Genomic DNA, 19,221 nt, shown 5'->3' with positions numbered 1-19,221 from the left:
GACCAATAACTTTGGGCTGCTTAGCTAATGACCTCTAAGAACCCTTCCAACTCCATACCAGCTTCATACAGGTTTGCCTTTATTCACCAAACACAGCTATGTCCTTCAAATATTAGCATTGTAGATGCATAACAAATATTTCTGAAACCAAACCATTTCCAATATATAATTAAATAATAATCAACACAAAAAACCACGGGATACGCATATAGTAGTGCCATAACTACATAACGCCGTAGTAGTTTGAATGATTATAATAGTATCTAACATATAGAAGACTCACCCTTTTATCTTCAGTATCACTGCAAGGATTGTAGGAGAGAAAGAATAGAATGGATAAACGTTCAAAATATTGTTGACTATATTTTGAACCATATTGTTAAAAAGCATATTCATGCATTTCTTTTTTTAAATTGTTATTGCTTGCATAAGAAACTGTTTTCCAAAACTTCCAAATAATTTTAATAAATCTCAGTTTCCCCTCACCGAGTATTTTCAAACAGGACATGGTGGTGGGAAATCATTTGTATATGCTAAGCATCAAAGGGCTTTCTGTTTAGATTCCTCTTTCATTTCATATCAATTGATGAACTAACATTTCTTGGCTTACTCAAGTATCATTTCATTTGTTCCCTCTTTAATCTCTTGTATACCTTAACTACGGCTTATTGAAAAAAAAGTGTTCAGTTCCTTTTGGGAAAAATGTGAATTAAATTATGGGATTATGCTCTAATGTCCAAAGTAATCTCCTATTTAATAAATAAATTTGATGTAGAATTCAAATCTAATTGGAAGCTAGTCTTGGATCACACTTCATGCTGTGTATTGTACCACATTTTAAATCTGAGTTTTTCTAGGTTTACCATTTACACTTGAATTTTATAAATTGGATTACTACTCTGTTAATTAATAATTTGTTTGAAGCTTTATCTGTAACTTGGACTCTTCTTTAATAAGTAATATAGCATGTCATAACTAAATAAACAGTGAAGAGTATATTGAAAACCTATAACCTCCATGACATTTTGAATTCAGAGGAGGAGAAAGTGGAGGGGGGGATTAGTACTAGTTTAGGAAAAATGTAGTCTTATTTTTAATACTTTTAATTTATAAAGTGGATGACTAAATGAAACAGGATTTTGATTTCACCGTATATCATCAGCGATATCTATTTTTAAAACTGAGGAAATGAATACAATGCATCTCCAGCAAACACAAGAATAAAATAGATTTAGGTCAAGTTCTAAGTTAGCAGATACATTTAAAAAAAGGGTTGAATAAAGTGGAATCCCTGGCTGACCACATTGTTCATTAATTATATGCTTGTTAAGAACTGGCTGCCTTATTCCTTATTATATTTAAGTCAGATAACATAAAATACTTTAAATTAGTCTTTTATTCAATAATTTATTATGGAATTATTCTGAAAATAATTTAGAATAAAAAGGTTCTTGTAGTGGAATAAAGACATATGTTTCATGCCTTTAAACATGGAATTTTCCAGTTTAGTCTCCCAATCACCCATTACATTGACTGTTAGATAATACATATTAAATATATTTTATTCTGAGAACCATACCATGGTTCCTTTAACCATACCATTTTCCTTTAACTGGTAACATGGATATTTTTGCTTTGTTAACTGAAATTGCTTGCTCAACATCTCTTCTCCATACTTTTGATTCTCAGTATAGGCTATAGTTTAGGTAACGTCAGGAGAAATAAAAATTCAAATTAGCCATTTTCTTGGGCCAGACAGAAGGCATACTAAAAAAAAAAACCCGCTTATAATCAGCCAGAGATGAGCTGTCACTTGGTAGGGGAATAGCACAAGATGTATTGCTGATTCTTGATTCTTGCAATACGTCAGTTTTTTTTCCCACCAAGTTCAAGAATTCCAAGAATGAACCTGGATACAATGCCACACTATTCCTTTAAGGCAGAGGTCTCCAAACTTAGCAACTTTAAGACTTGTGGACTTCAGGTCACAGAATTCTTCAGTCAACTGTTCTTTAAGGGTCAGGATTCTTCAGTGGAAAGTGGCAGTAAGTGGGAAGAAGGAATCAAAGCCATATTCTATTGTTCAAATTTGGGCCTCTGTCTTTAAAAAGAAGTACAGTAATGTTACTGCCTTTTAAATATTCACATCAAGCTTTTTGTTTGGGTTACTAATATTTCTGAAAGAAATTTTAAACCATTATCATTTTGCAGTCTTATTTTCAGAGCACAACTTAACAATTCTCTTTTATCCCCCACTTAGTCTTTTTTTTTGTTTTTGTTTTCATTGCTGTCTTGGTACGATTCTTAGAGAAGACTGAAAGCACATTAAAAAGCACTTTAAACTTCCATACTGCATGCTAATATGGATAAATGATTTTTAGACCAATAACAAAGTTTTAAATGCATTATTATGTGCTAATGGGTATGCTAATGAACATTTAAAAAATAAGTGTTTTTTGAAGTGCTAGTTCTGAACAATGTTGTGCCTAATCACTGTGCTGTATTTTTATAAAAAAAGCTGATATTTCCCTCTTCCAATCACTGCCCATTCCAAAAAATACTATTCCAAACAGTGTGATTTTATCAGGTGCAACTCACCATTAAATACACTTAGGAATGAATTGAACAACAAAAGACACATTGTTTTTTACTTTTTAAAGAATTAGATTATATTATCTATAATTGAGAAGAAAAAGACAATCACAATAAAGTTGTCGATAAATATATCTACTTTGTAAAATGCAAAATTAGGAACAGAAACAGGTTGTTTAAAGAATCTGAATTTGAATTTAGAAAGATGGATAGGAGAAAAAAGGATGTTTAAAAAATTGTTGGGCTTGAATTTATAAAACTAATCAGAACTGAAAGATTTATCAACATGAAGAACAAAATGAACAATCGGTACTGAAAGATATACACAAAAAGGTAATTTTCTTGAACAAAACATACACATGGAGTTTCTATATAGATGATGAATACAAGGTAATGCCACTTGTCTAGTTTATGGATTATCAGGAAAACTTACTTGGTAGCAAATATTGTCAAATATATTATTTCTGTTATTTCCAAATTTTGAAAATGATTTCACAATATTTAGAAATGATTCACTTATGACCAATTGGTCCAAAATATGACCAATTTTGGTCCCAAATCATTGTGCTTGCAACCCTAATCATCACGTGACTAGACTTGATTTTTTTTTTTTTACTATTGTGGTAGTTGTAAATTAAGTCGCTGTGGTTATTAAACTTGATCGTTAAGTGAATCCAGCATATCCAATGAGTTCCCCCCTTATTTTCGCCCAGTAAATAACAAAAAGAAAGTTGTGTATCATGGACCACAGAACTTTGCAACCAGTCATAAATGTGATCCAGTTACCTGGTGCCCAAAATTTAACCACATCACCGCAGGGAGTGAGGACAATTGTACTTAATAGCTTTGAAAACTCTGACATTACTTCAAATGGTTACTAACCAACCAGTTGTAAGTTGTAGATTACCTGTAGGAAACAGCTGGGTGCTCTTATATAAAGTTGAAAAAAATCTATCCATGAGGGACTTGTATATCTAGCCAATGAAAGATGCTTTATTGCCATATGAAGAAAAATTTGCAGATGGTTTCACATAGCTCAGAAATAGAAGATTGTCTCTCTAGAACAGGGGTGTCAAACTCACAGCCGGTGTGCCAGTTTCATCACGTGCTGCCCCCGCCCCACCATTTAGTGAAGGGGGAAAAAGTCCCAATACATCATGTGACAATGCTGTGACGACATACATTTGACACCCGTTCTAGAATAACTCTTCCTGAAAATACCTGTTAATAGCTAACACTGTTCTGATTGTGTGGTGGGCAGATTTATAGCCTAAAGAAGTACTTCTAGCCTGACAGATAGATTTTCTACTTTTTCAGGGGAGCTACAGACACTGCATTAGTGTCCAAGGGCTGGTTTGTTCTTTTACCATTTTAGTATGTCTTCAAGTGCTACCTTCATATGTGGGACCCTGCAGAAGGATTTGTTTCCTACTATCTAGTAACGTCAAAGGATTATAAAGCAGAAATCCATACCCTCTTATTTCTGCAAAAGGAAATGTTATCAGGAAAGGAATGGGCCTTTCTTATGACAACATACTTCTTTTGAACATCTATGGCAATTCTCAGTCATCCAGGTCACGGTTCTCCCAAAGGTGCTTTTTTCAAGAGGCAACTGGACTTTCGGATTTTTCTTTGAAGATGTTTCGCTTCTCATCCAAGAAGCTTCTTTATCTTCCTTTAAACATTATTGAACAAAACCAGTAAGTGATTGTGTTATAGCACTATCATACAGTTTATCCAAGAACTTGGTGTGTTCTATTCAACCATCAGAACCTTATTTATTTGTTACGTTTATATCTCATCTTATACTTAATGTCGGACTATCATTTGAGAAGATTAAAAAACAAATGTTCCTTGTTGAAGATGTGAGAATAAGGAGTTACTGCTGTAATTTATGCTTTTTGCAAAAGACAACTGGACTTTTTTGGTTGTTTCTTTGAAAACATTTTGCTTTCTATCCAAGAAACCTCTTTAGTTCATGAGAATAATGACTTTTAGAAAAAGCATGACCTAGGTGATTGAGAATCTTCATAGATACTATAGTAACTGCATTTCAAGAATACTTGTAATAACGTATGGGGTACAAAAAAGTAAGAGATACATGAACCCAAAAAAGAACAGCCCTGAATTTCTGCAAGTGAATATTTAAATGGCAAAAAAGGTTCTGGAAAGCTCATTGTATTTATAGTTCAGAGTTATGATGTCGGTTCTTCCTTGAATTCTTCTGGATCCTTGTGACAACTTGTGGATCAACCAACAAATGAGTTCATAATCCATGAGAATTGGCATATGTTGCATTAGCACTCAGGATAAAGCACTGTACATTATAGGTTGTTTAAAGTTTTGCAATGAAGAGTATGCAACAAATGCTCTTGTGTCTTCGTGGCTTGCAATGCCATATTTATGCCACTGGTTCTTATGCCAAGTCAACATATGTATATTATATTGAAACATAAAAGTAAACAATTAAAAATAATGGGTAAAAGTTTCTTTGGTTTTCATTTTCATATGACCATGCATAATTGCACAAGCTAATACAAAACCTGAAATTTAATTGTCCTTTGCTTTTCACCTGTCTAGTGCTGTGATGTTGGGAGAAACCTTAAGAGTATTTTTTTTAAAGTAAATATTAAAAGAATTTATGTGCAGAATAAATACAATTTTTGTGAGCACTTTAAAATTTCATTCTGACTGAAAAATGAGATAGAACGTAACACACAAATATGATAAGTATTAAAGTCTAATTTGCCCTTCCCTTGAAACAAAATTTAATATGAAATGCATGAGAAAACCACCAATAAACATTTGTGATATAGGGAAGAATGAAGCCCCTGTAACATGTAACACTGGCATCCATCACAAAAGGATTTACATCAGCCTGATTGGTTGCACAGTTAAAATTTACCTTTAAACTGGATTTGGCTATGATTAATGTTTAAACTAAGCCAACACGCTTGGATAATATAACTGCAATAAAAATAATTATTTTTAGTTTTATTAATTTCCTGACTCTTAAATACATAGGTCTTTATGAATTTGATAATGGCAAAGTCAGACAGTTGGATGTTATAGGAAAACAAAATTAAAACTGCTGCTGCAAAACAACAGCATGCTTAGATAAAACTTGAGGTACTTTGAAATATCAAACATTATAACAATTTTCATTTTTCCAAGCAATAGCAATAATATACCACTTCACAGTGCTTTGCATCCCTCTCTAAGCAGTTTACAGAGTCAGCATATTGTCCCCAACAATCTGGCTCCTCATTTTACCCACCTCGGAAGGATGAAAGGCTGAATCAACCTTGAGCCAATGAGAACCAGACTCCTGGCAGTTGGCAAAAATAGCCTGCAATAGTGCATTCTAACCACTGCGCCACCATGGCTCAGCTAAACAAGGTTGTGATTATCATGCTAACTGGGACTTTCAAAACTACACAGATGGGGAGTCAGTTCTGAGAGACAGCTAAACCACTGCTTCTACAGACATCTTTGCATGTGGAATTGGAATGGCCAGACTGCAAGTTTAGGCATTTCAATCCCCCTATGCCTGTGCAAACTGTAGGGGAGAGTAAAATGTAACCTAAGTCTATATCCACAATTCTCCATTGCAGGTCAGTATGGTTCTACTTCCAGCCAAGGCTGGAAGCCAAGTGCCAAACCAGGGCAAGTTTAGTTAAACCAAAAGGTATGGTTACAGGGTTTTCAGTAGCTTCCAAAAGTCATAGAAAGTTCTAAGGAAATGAGAAGTAGAAAACTCAGAAGATGGATGCAGAAAAACTGATCTGTGTGAGATACCATCCCACAGGACATGGCTAGCTGCTTTAATATTATCCTAACTGATAACAAAGATATATTTACAGATGGTTCATCTGTTTACGCAGTTTTAACCAATAATCAGCAACTAGTTAACTATAGAAGGCTTTTGTTTATATAAAGGTATTTTTAATCTGAGATACTGTTGGCATGTAAATGCATCATAATGAAAACATGTTTTCTCCAGACAGTTACATGAGACATTATTTTTTTCTCAAATAAAATCAAAGTTTTTGTAAACAATTCCATGGGGTTTAAACATTCATTGTCAAGTTAGCCCTCACCACAAAAAAGTGCACAAACATGCATGAGCATGGATGAAACTACTTACCATACTTAAACATCTTCATTTAAATTCTTGACTAGACTACCCGGCAGTCCAAGAGACAATAGACTTTCTCTTTCTTTAATTGATTAAAGGATAACCCATCTGGCTCCTTTTTCTCAAAGACTTCTTGTTGCTTTGCCTTGGCAATGTTCTGAATGATTAAAAAGTTCCTCTGATTTTTGAGAAGCCAGAGCGAATTAGAGGAGCATTGATGAAATGAGTTTGTTGTTTGTTCTTGTTACAATGAGAGCTTGGTTTAATCAAATCGAACTTAAGGAAACTCTTCACATTGTAGCCATCTTTCATGATATGACATAGCATCAAAGACTTGTTATACATGAGGCCATACATTTTAAACACTGAATAGTGATCACCACAGTCCATCAGAAATATAAAGTGCACTTCAGTATTATTCCAAGATTACCAGCAATTCCATAACTCCCCACTTCACCGATCTATGCAATATTCAGTTTAAATGCAAGCAAATTGACTATTTAAAAGAGGAGTTTCTTTGCAGTAGAAGCTTCAAAACTTAAGTCAATGTTACTGCTAATAAAATTTACATAAATACACACAAATATATCCATTCTTTCTTCCTCCAGTGTAATTCCCACTCTATACTGGAAGTGTAATCACATGTCACAGACTTTGAGATTAAGTGCCAATGAATATCATGAGATTTGTTTGTGAATATATATTTTTAAAGTTATTTTGAATGCCTTCTGTTTGTTCTTTGAGGCCAATGAGGGAAACACTTTTTAGTCAACTGCTTTGTTTATAAAAGTAGTTACTCCAAAGTACGCATTAAAAATATGCTATTCGAGGTAATAGAAATTTACTTTAAAAAATTACAAATATTAAATAATTGCAATCAATCTATAATAACTTTCAACACTGGACTACATTTAGCAATTTACAATATTTGATAGTTTACCATCAGTTTTAATTTGAATCTGATAGCTGTCACCCATCTGTGTGCATCCTTCAACACCACAATGATTCTGAAATTTCAACATCTGTGAACTTCAGCTTTTGAGCTTTCAATATTTCAGATAATATGTCACATTGATAAAGTGAATAAAGAGCTTCTTATGTGACATTTGGGGTGGTTAAATAAAAGTCCTAGCAACATTGTTTTTCAACACTGAGACAATGAGATAGAAATGTTTAGCAATGACATGTGACTTCTGTAATTCATAAGGAACAAGGCTTACGGTATTTGACATTATACATTATTCCTAATGTAATCTATCAGAAAGTACTGTGTGCAATAGTCTTTAAAATAACAAGCAAACAAACAAAGATACTGTAGAAATCTCATCTAACTTGGTTTTGGGGAGAAATTAAAGATAAAGTTTATTATTTATTCACACTTGCTTCATTCCCTTCTTAGGTGACGGGTGTTCAAACATGGCAACTTTGAGACTTGTATGCTGACTGGGGAATTCTGGGAGTAGAAATCCACAAGTCTTAAAGTTGCCAAGTTTGGAGACCTCTGTTCTAGATGACTTTCAGAATTTCAGCTACTAAAAATGATTCATCATTGAGATGTGACCCAGCGAATGTACTATAAATCCTTACTTAACTGCTTGTGTAAATAAAAGACTACTGCAAAACTCAGTTTAAGAAATTATTATACATTGTTTTATGTATCATTATATAAAAACTTACAATTAGCAAGCATATGACACAAAGAAATGGATTGGAATAGTAGTAAGTATGAATGCATGCTTTTTACAATGAATCTCAAACATTTTTTTTTGCCGATTGAAATATTCAGCAACATACATGCAGATCAATTTCTCAGCGTGACCTTCTGCCACATCATTAGATATGTTTTCAACTGATACCTCTCTTGAAGTGGTTATGAATTCATAAATACCTGATTTAATCATTTGTTCCTGAAAGTGGATAACTTTTTTTGTAATCAAATAACAAAATAAATAACAATATAAAAGAAAAATATGATTACAATAAATGATAGTAATAAGGGTCTTATTGCCATTCATTAATTTTGCTTATTATTGACTGATGATTCCCTCACCCCCACCCCAAAATCATAGTAGTTCATTGGAGTCCAGAATATTTCTAGCTTGTAGTTCCAGAGCTGATATTTTCGTAAGTCACTGTTGTATATTCAAAATCACCCCGGATGCACTATTCTGAAGCAATCTACATAATGAAAACAATGAACATATAACAAGTTTAATGGAAAGAATCTTATATGACACAATATGTAAAATATTGTAACATAAGAAGGATATTATATAGATAAGATACCATGAATTCAACCATGAAAAGAAATGTGATTTATTCGGAAATTCTGTGCAAAATGATGAAAATTGCTCAGATGGGTCTGTTTTTGTACCTTAGGCCCAAAAATCCATAACTCCAACCATCCATCCACTCACTGATAGGGATTTAATGACATTCCGTGAAAAGATGGAGCAAAGGTTTTTGTCCATTGGAAGAGTTGGGAATTTTTTAAATGGTTTAAGCACCAAAACTACTTGTGATTGGCAGTATGATACACTCCTCCCAGGTGTGCAGACACAAATTCACATGTAAAAACTGGATCATATAGATGCAGACAAACTAACAAAATATTTAAAATATTGGTTTAGCTACCATTATTAATCAATTTCCAAGTAAACTCTACTTCAAATAAGAATAAATAACATATAATTTCAGCGACATTTTAAAAAAATAATGGAAATATGAAAGTATCTTCTTTAGGAAAGATCTTTTCACAAATCATCATCAGCATTAAAATTAAACATTTTTCATTTTGGCATGCATGAAACAATGGCCTTTGCCCCTTCCTTTCCCCAAATATGCCTTTAGGTGTATCTTACTATTCAGTGATAACCACAATGTTAAACTTCACTTAAATCACATAGTTTGAAACATAGTTTGAAAATTCTGTGACTTATATGCTACCTCTGAAGTGTATGGTGATCTTCTCGATTTATTATCAGTAATAGGAGAAATTAAGTGTATAAAATTCTCCTGATAGCTTAAAATAATTGATTGTGTCGCCATTTCAGGTATAGTTTTGAACACAAAGTCAATAGGCTAATTGTGGAAAAATTAAACGACAAAAATATAAACCCTTTTCAAACTCTTCAAGAAAAAGTATTTTAAACTGCAAGTTTGTATAAATGGAATAAGTGAGTTACATTTTCATATGGCAACTGCTTCCTACGTCATTCCCTGATATTATTAAGTACTTGCTGAAAACACAGTAAAATGTATCCATATCATAATCTGACAATACATTTAATTGGTATTAACCAAACAGACTGATTGACACCGGTGTACAGCATAGTGAGAAGTAGGATAAATTCAAGACATGGGATGTTTTTCCTGCTGAGTCTCAGAAATTAATTTTCTGCACTTCCTTCGTAGTTCATTATCCAAGTCAGACTTTTAGTTACAGATTCTTGTTTTCTTCATCTTTTCAACAGTCATGAATTATATGTTTAGAACCTGAACTCTGGGATCACATGCAGCCACCAAAACCTTAGATATGGGCCAAACAAAATGGCACCAATTTGTGCTTTGCAAAGTGATATAGGACAAAAATATTACATTTATAGGGACAAGGAATGTATTAAATCTATTATATTAATTTATTGTAATTAGATGAAATAAATTAAACTTTGTTTTTGGTCTAACAATCTTGGACTACAGCCAAATGTGGTTGTATATTGTTGGGTGAGGACATTCACTGTAGTGCATCAATAAGTGCCACTCATAATACTCAAAATAATAAAGTTATCATCCAGTTCTAGGATTTAACTAAGACACAAGTTCAAACTCCTACTTCATGAAGATGGCCAACAGGCCTTGCTTCAGTGAATTGTGAAGATAAATAAGAAATCATCCGCATATTAATTCAACTTCCCTAAAATAAGCATGCCATCAATGATGACTATGCATAGATCAAAAAGATAGGTTCTCTATTATCCTATAGTGGGGTAAGCTGCAGGCTGGAAGTTATTACCTTTTGAAACATTTTAAACACTGGATTTTAAAAGAATAACAATCAAAGTGAATGGCCCTGCCAAACCGCTGCTTAAAAATCAAGCTTAAAATTCAGAACCATATTTTGCAAGATGTTATAATGGAACGGAGCAAAGTGACTGCATAAGTTATATGTGATATTAAAATTACAGCATACCCTTTTAAAATCTTTGTTTTGCAGGGAATAGCAATATTTTTCAAACAAGCCAAAACGTACAATCACAAAAACCAAATCATAAAAAGATCTCAGATTTTTTTCCCAAAGAAAACAAATGAAATGCAAGGATGGTGAATTGGGAACAATATATTCAGTTGTTCACTTACCTTCAGTTGTCTGTTACACCCTCGTTGTGTTGTACTCAGATTCATGTTTGTTTAGAGATCCAATGAGGCAGAACCTGGAATATTATGGCTATTTCATTCAACATAATAATGTTTGCATAGAAAAAAAAAAAAGAAATACATGCATATACATTCTTTACTGAAACATATCTAAAGATTCAGGCAATTTAAGATACCTAAAACCAGTAGGCTGGTAGGCAAAAATAGTGCTCTTGCTAACTTTGTCAAACCTTTAAAATTAGTCCACTAAAATGGCTTGGTGTAACTAATTGACAAAGTGCTCTGAGTTTTGGATGGGGTGTTTGCATTGAGGAGGAGTATTTGCAGAAAAAAGATAATAATGGGGTCTCCGATCACATGGCTGTATCCACCAATTTAACTTGTTTTATTCCTCCTGTGTCTTGTAGACACCCCGGATTTGGCTAGCTTTTATGTAGATGGAAAAGACTGAATATATGAACATAATAATATGGAGAATAATAAAATACATGTGTAAAGCCTAAACCTATTACAAAGTTTCTGGCAGTTTCCAAGTACATTGTAAATATTTTTCACTTCGTATTTACCCATAATCTTTTAAGCATTTTTATTAACAAGCATGCAGGGTGCATTTCACAGCAAAAGAGTCCTCATAACTTCCGTTGAAACAGTAATTCTGCCAGATTTGATTTAGAAAGCTTTTGCTCTGTTACTTTTTTTTCATAAGCAAATCTAAAAGAATATCAAGCTAAAGCATAAAAATTATCCCCTAGTCTAAATTGCAAATAAACAAGACAAGTAATGATATATCAACTACAGAAATCACCATATCATATTTCAAAATATTGTGTTTTGCTGTATAAAAGAAACATGATCAATGAGGGGAAGGCGAATGGATTTTTTCATTGGTTTATCCCTCCCTATAATTTGGAAGGAGAAAATATTACATTCATGCTCTCTAGGAAATCAGCTCTGCATGCTGATTTTTCAAAGAAAACTGCCCTTAATTAAATCAAAAGTATATTTGGTAGATAAGCGTCTATCTACCCTTTCATACATTTTTATATTTAATGAAATTTAAATAGTAAGACACCATACCCCACTCCTGAAAACATTAGAGACAAGCAAACAAACAAAGAAAAAATGAAGTCAGACAGGTAATGGAATATTTGCAATTAGAATTTTTCACAAAATAAGTATGTCTACTGTACATGCAAAACCTAACTTAATTATAATCAACAGTATTCTTTAGCCGCTTTAAAAATTAAATAAGCCTCCCTAGAAATAGCTGCTTAATTTTCCTTGTTTGACCTTTCTGCTATAAATTCCTCCATACAATTTGCTCTTGAGTACATCAATGTATGGAAAGGCTGCACTTCAGAACTAAAACTATTTTAGAGCCTAGATTAGTGATTGGTTTCATTTAAACTTCATTATTTCTTCATTATCAAAGCCAGACAGTAAAGCCTGGTACTGCAATGGTCTCCTTGGCTACTTTATGCCAAATAGCAGGTAAATATAAATAGAAAGAACCTATTTTCATCTGTAAAAAATTGCCAGGGAATACTGCCATGGATTGTATTGTGTTAGAAGTTGTAGTAAATGCCTAAAAATATAAATAAGGGCAATTTTGGAATCTTAGCAAGCAGAATCACTGACTTGCTAAGTGATTCTTGGCTATTTTCATGGGATGATACCAAAAGCACCTTCTCTTCCTCCACTCCCTTCTCATCAAAACAAAAACATAAACAAAAAACCCCTCTTTAGAATACTTATCCACCATGCATAAATGCATCCTGGAAAAAGAAGAATGTTAGCTCACAAAGAATGGCAGGACTGTAAATGGATATGCATGTTAGAAAAAATAAATAGAAAATAGAGCTGAACCCAGTTTTCATGCAAACGTCCTCATCAAAAATCTATTGATACTGACCGCTGAACAGCTTTATCATGCCTGGACAGCCTGTGGCTCGTAGTTGGTACCTCTTCAATTTCATCTATCTCACACACATCTGCAGCTTCCTGTGAGTAGCTATGCTTCATGACAAGGATGTTTCTTCTGTTCATAGGCTGGATAAGGGGCTTTGCAGGCTGGGGTTGAATTTCTGTCAAGATTGGCGTATCTCTTGTGCTAAGATTACTATGGCTGCCCTTAGTGCTAGATAATTGTGATCCACAGTGGTGGTCATGAATGCATTTTGAAGATGATCTACGGAGTTTATGATAATTTTCAAAGTCATCTGCAATATCTGCAAGGTCCACGGAGGTTCCTGTCCCTCTGAGAGTACATAACTCATAATGAGGAGGCTCAAAGACCTCTTGGAACACTGTTTGATCAAAGTCTGCTTTCTTCTGGACAAATCTTTTACGCGGCTGTTTGATCTGGACTATAACAGAGATAATGATAAGGAGGATCACAATGCAAGAAGTCACCCCAATGATTGTCCCACTGGTATTTGTAAGCTGGTCCCACAGGCTGGCTTTTGTCTTTTCTGTGAGATGAGGAAGGGAAATAAATAAAACAGAAAATTAAAATCCACCATTTTTTTTAAAAAAAATGACAATTAGTTTTATGATTGTCACCATGATTATTATTTCTCAATCTTTCCGAACAGGGTACTGTCCAGATGTGTTGCAACTGCATGTTTCAATAGATTTCATCGCTATACACCTTTGATAATTATGTCCCAATACATCTGCAGACTATAGAACTGATATAAGAAAGAATACAAGAAACATAATTCTATAGCAGGTCAACATTTTGCTGATCAGGGACTGATTACAATTCCCTGGAATTGCTCCAGCCTTATAAACCTCAACTAGTCAAATAGTTGGATTTAAAGTCATTCTACAGTCAGAAGTCAATTATAATATGCATTTCTGTAAAGTACAAATCAAGTATTTTAAAATACATACAAAATAACAAAATTGGTGGCATAATATCATTTTGTGCAATCTGATGAAAACTAAGATTTTTTAAATCTATTTAACCAAATCCTTGAAAGTGCAATGAGTGATTTCCAAACTTCTCCATTATGTTCTCCAACATCCCAAACAGAGGATAGCTAGACTTTTATCATGACTTCCCTAAAACAATAATCTGGCTCTCAGAGTGAAAAGTTAATTTGTTAACTTTTCCTTGTTGGGGATTGGAATGTTTATATCCATGGACAAATCTTTTTTTTAAGCTGGTCCTGGAATCTGAAAGTAGATCAAATAACCTAAATTACTTAAATTGATACCTTAAGAGTGAAAATGAAACTAAGCACAGAGTGAAAATAAAACAAAGTGCATGTGCATTCAGCTCAATGGACAATTGAGTCCAAATCCAAATGAACAAAAATCTCCTGATAAAGCTAAAGAAATTGCTATAGATTTGATTGTTTTATTGCTCATTGGATTAGATCAAGAGTCAATCTAGATAAACCACAATTTACAGCCATGGTCGTTCAGACGCTTCAACACATTTAATAATCAAGTCGCTCTCATATGCCTTCCGCCTATAGTATGAGATGGGTGCTTCTTTCTAATTCCATTCTACTAATTATCAACATAAGTATTCATATCCCTATATGATTTTAGACTAAATCTCTAGAAAGTATAGGAAATAATCTTGTATCTCATTGGAAGCTGGGCCTTACAAAAGGTAGGATTAAAACTCCAGCTTAATGTTCACCTTCCTCTAGAACAGGGGTTTCAAACTCAAGGCCCAGGGGCCAGATGTGGCCCATGGGGCGCTTAGATTTGACCTGCAGGGCCACCCTGGAAACAGTCCATTTTCATTGGCAGAGCTTTTGGGTCACCACAGGCACCCAACATGAGTGACGTTTAGCTGGCCACTGCCTCCCAAGGTCAAACACAATGCTGATGTGTCCCTCAATGAAATCGAGTTTGACACCCTTGCCCTAGAAGAAGTGTGAAATATAAATAAATACATATTTGTTATGATTGTATCCATTAAAAAGAAACTTGTTCAGAATATGTTTTGACAGAAGTGAAAGACAACCACTTTGCTGATCCTTAAGCAACTTTTTAACTATTTCAAGTAATACTTTTAAGAGGCCAGCCATTTACTGGTGGGGGGGAAGGATCAAGATTCATTAAGCAACTTGAAACTAGGCTACAGTAAAACTATATGTTATACTATCGGGGAATTTAAAGAGAGAAAAGTTTGGAATATATTATTGGTTTTGTATATTTTATTGTTATTATTGTTGTATTTTTATATTATACTTCATTCTAAAGGAAAATTATGAACATTTGTTGTTGTTAGATGTTTCTATTATGGATCTGTAATTGTGCGTATAAATTGTTCTTATACCAAGAATGTATATAATATAGACAGATTATTTTTTAATGTTTAATAAAACATCTAATAATAGGAAACCACTTTTGCCTATACAATGGTTACATTTTCAATTGATGACTGCAATTACTGTATGAATAATATGATGGGATAAATGGTCTGAATAAATGCTTTTGTTTAAATATAATACAGTACATGATAAATTATCTTATATATTTCCATCATTATAGTTTCAATATTTTACTAGCAAAGAAATGCATCTTTCATTTGAATATTGAAGGCTTTCCAGACCGCTTATAAGCATTTGTGCAATAAATTGAAATTTTAAAGATTTTCTATTCATTGAATTTACCCTGTGACATTATAATATATACCACAAAAATGTTTTCAATTTAAGAAAAATAGCAAGCCTCAAAATGCCAGGGTATTTTCTTTTCCTTCCAGGAGGGATAAAATCAATTGTTTGCCACAGGGCAATTTATTATTCAAAAGTTAGGAGAAAGAGAGATAATGTAGTTCAAAGTGGACTAAGATAAATCATGTCTATCAATGTACTTAGCATATATGAAAATCCACCAGAGATTTTCAAATATGGAGCATGTGTGAAAATTAAAGCACATCCTCAGAAAGTTGAGAATACATACTACAAAGAAATTAAGAAGGATGAGTTAGCCCTGGGATAGCGAACCTATGACATGTGTGCCACAGATGGCACATGGAGCGAAAACAGCTTTCCCCACCCCCCCACCCCCCTGAAGCCTCCGGAGTGCAAACAACTGGCCCTACGGGCAAACCGGAAGTTGGAGAATGGACTTCCAGTTTGTTCATAGGGCTGGTTTAGTCCTCCGAAGCCTTCAGGGAATCCTGAAGGTCCCTGAAGGCTCCAGAGGAGTAAGACCGGCCCTACGAGCAAACTGGAAGTCCGTCCCCCAACTTCCGGTTGTTTTTTGGGCTCCGGAGCTCCTCAGGGAAGCTCCTGAAGCCACCAGAGGGCCTCCAGGGGGGCGGGGAGGCTGTTTTCTCCCTCCCCCGGCTCCTATAAAGCTTCTGGAGTCTGGGGAGGGCGAGAAAAGTATGCCAAAAATGGGGGGGGAGTGCTGGCCATGTGTGCATGCGTACTGGGGTTGTGTGCAATGCATTATGGGTGTGGCGCACCTGCACATGACCCCCTTGCACTACTGCGCTTTTGGCACGCAAGCCAAAAATGGTTCACCATCACTGGGTTAACCTATCCTTTCCTCACACATTTTTTCTAATTCCCATGGGAGATGAGCTTATAATAAATGTTTCAATAAAATACAAAATACAACAGCAAAAAGAGAGGGATTATTTCACTGGTGTTAAGTTAATAAATTCTTGTACTGATTTTAAAGAGTTAAAATGAAATTTGAGATTATAATCATTCAAACACCCACAATCTACTTTTAGGGCAAAGTAACATTTCATCTCGCCCACCTTACTTCAGTTATTATTATTATTGTACGCCTGTAGAAATTGCCAATTTTTTTTCCTGAACTAGGGCAATGAAAAGAAACAGCTATGAGTTTATGGAGTTAGATGAAATAAAGTATAGAGATTCTCCAAGTTATTTTAGTAGTGAGATAATGTCTTCCTTACATTTTTACCAATGTAAAAGATTAAGCAATCCTGTGCAGGTTGTAAAACATTTGTTTTCATAAATGAAAGGCCACACCTACTTGTGACACCTGAATAAATATTCAGTGACATTGCCTAGTTTTGGATCTTTGCCTAGTTTTAGATTATTTTTTCTTGCTGTAGAAGAAGGAGCACTTTCATTAGTTGTTTCTCTTTTTGGTTAATAAATGTTAGGATGGTCTTCAAAAATATTCAGAAACTACAACCGGTGCAGAATTTGGCACCTTAAGCAATTAATCAACTGTATTACTCCATTTCATATTGAATCAACTTCCCTCTACATTATTTCTGAGTTAGGATTCAAGATCTTACTTGCTCTAATATTTAGAAAAAGGAAGAGGCTAGTTTATCAAGCGGTACTGAGTGGATATTTGTCATAACATAAAGCAAATCCACCTTTTAATATTAATAGCCAAAGAAGAGATATACAGATAGTCCTTGACTTATGACCACCATTGGGACGGAAACTTCTGTTGCTAAGCAGTGCATTTGTTAAATGAGTCATTAAATTAACATGCCTTATGTTATGACTTTTCTTGTCATCGTTATTAAGCGAATCACCATTGTCATTAAGAAAGTTGGCTTCTTCCTCTTGTGGAGAAGCCAGTTGGGAGAGTTGAAATGGGGGATTGTTTACTGAAAGCCATCTGGGAAGTTTGAAAAGGTGGTCATGTCATAAATATATGCCAGTCGTCAAGTGCCAAAATTTTGATCACATGACTGTGGGGACTGTGGTCATAGGTGTGAGGGCCAGTTGTTAGTCACTTTGGCGCCATTGTAACTTCAAACAATCGTTAAACAAGTGGCTCTATGTTGAGAACTTCCTGCACTACAATAATTGCTGAGGTGGAAACAAGTGACATCTGAGAAGAAATTGCTTGGTTCTATGCCTTGTTTGTAACTTTCTCAGATGCATCTGACTGGCCAATGGAAAATAAATTCTGGGTAACATGAGTATTAGTCAGATACAAGTGTGCTTGTCTTTTCTATTAATTCTAAATTCAGAACCATAGTTTTATTCTTAAGTTCACTACAGAGATTAATAGAGACAATTTCCCATAACGTGAAGATAAGCAGGCAATATCACCAAGCACTGGAGGGTCTCAGGGTTAATTGGGAAAAGCAAAATCTATTTATTTCTTATTTCTATTAGAAGTAGCCAACTTTCCTCCATTAGGCGCAATAGGTCCATTTAAGAGGTAACAGCTTCTTAAAAGGATTTTGCTTGTGTTATCCTACATTGATGTCAGTACTGCTCAATCTTGTGGAGAATAATTCAGCTATTCTTTGACATTTTATCAAACATTTTTATTTCCAAAAGAACTCTTCCGAAAACTTACCACAAAAGCCACCCCTCTCAAATCTTCTCTAAATGCAACTAGTTATAGAACTAATATAGTTCAAAAACAATCCAGGATCAAGATTCAAATCTCTTTAATGAAAAATTTATCCTCTTCCCTTTGTATTACACTTCTTGATTAAAATTAGTAATACGCTGATGATTTGCCACTTGTCTTGGCACGCTATGAATATGTGTTGAGGTTTTATTCAGCTTGATATCCCAAGGAGACAGAGAGAAAGCTTTGAAATAAAATTAATATTCAGAATAAATACTGATCGCTTCTCACTTGCTAGCAGGGACTTCTGCTTCTGATCAGTGGCATATTTAGAAATGCTCTTCATAATCTGGTAGCCTACAGCATTTGGTGGTAAAAATTAATCTGTTCTTATTTCATCTGTTTCATAAGAGTATAGAAATATTGTCGGCACCACTTTTGAAATGATGAAGCTAAAAAGTTAAGGCTTGATTGGCAATTCTTCACTCATTAATTGCCTAAGGAAACTCACATGTTGAAAAGGACAGTAAAACTGCATATTTATTCCAACTTTTGAATCACATGATTGCCCAGTCCTTCGCCTTATCTATTCATTGAATCAAACATTTGAGTCAAATTCACAATCATGCATAGATAGGTACTTTATGTAGAATTCAAAATGTGTAGGCCACCCATACTTTCTGGGAAGATACTGGTAGAACAGACCCAACAAACCACACCAGACATTGATGTCTTTCTCATAACATTAATATTGAACAGTTAGGCATGGAAAAAAGCTATCTAATAGAATTGCCACATCACAATCATTCAGGCACTTAAAACTATCAATTAGTGGACAG

The 19,221-nt window shown here is 34.3% G+C and overlaps 1 protein-coding gene across 1 annotated transcript in view; it reads right to left on the bottom strand.

Moving 5' to 3' along the window:
• Positions 1-8,745: 8,745 nt before the first annotated feature.
• The window catches only part of NETO1 (neuropilin and tolloid like 1), a 96,369-nt gene continuing 85,893 nt past the window's right edge, over positions 8,746-19,221 (bottom strand). Inside the window, exons 9-11 of the mRNA XM_032223482.1 lie at positions 13,017-13,575; positions 11,087-11,160; positions 8,746-8,908 (exon numbers count right to left, since the gene is read on the bottom strand). Coding sequence (XP_032079373.1) covers positions 11,100-11,160; positions 13,017-13,575 — 620 coding nt within the window. The 3' untranslated portion in view covers positions 8,746-8,908; positions 11,087-11,099. The remainder of the gene's footprint in view (positions 8,909-11,086; positions 11,161-13,016; positions 13,576-19,221) is intronic.

Source organism: Thamnophis elegans, chromosome 8 (assembly GCF_009769535.1).
Source record: "Thamnophis elegans isolate rThaEle1 chromosome 8, rThaEle1.pri, whole genome shotgun sequence".
NCBI classification, from domain to species: domain Eukaryota; kingdom Metazoa; phylum Chordata; class Lepidosauria; order Squamata; family Colubridae; genus Thamnophis; species Thamnophis elegans.
The sequence above is the reverse complement of the archived record's forward strand: the minus strand, read 5'-3'. Positions and strand labels throughout refer to the sequence as shown.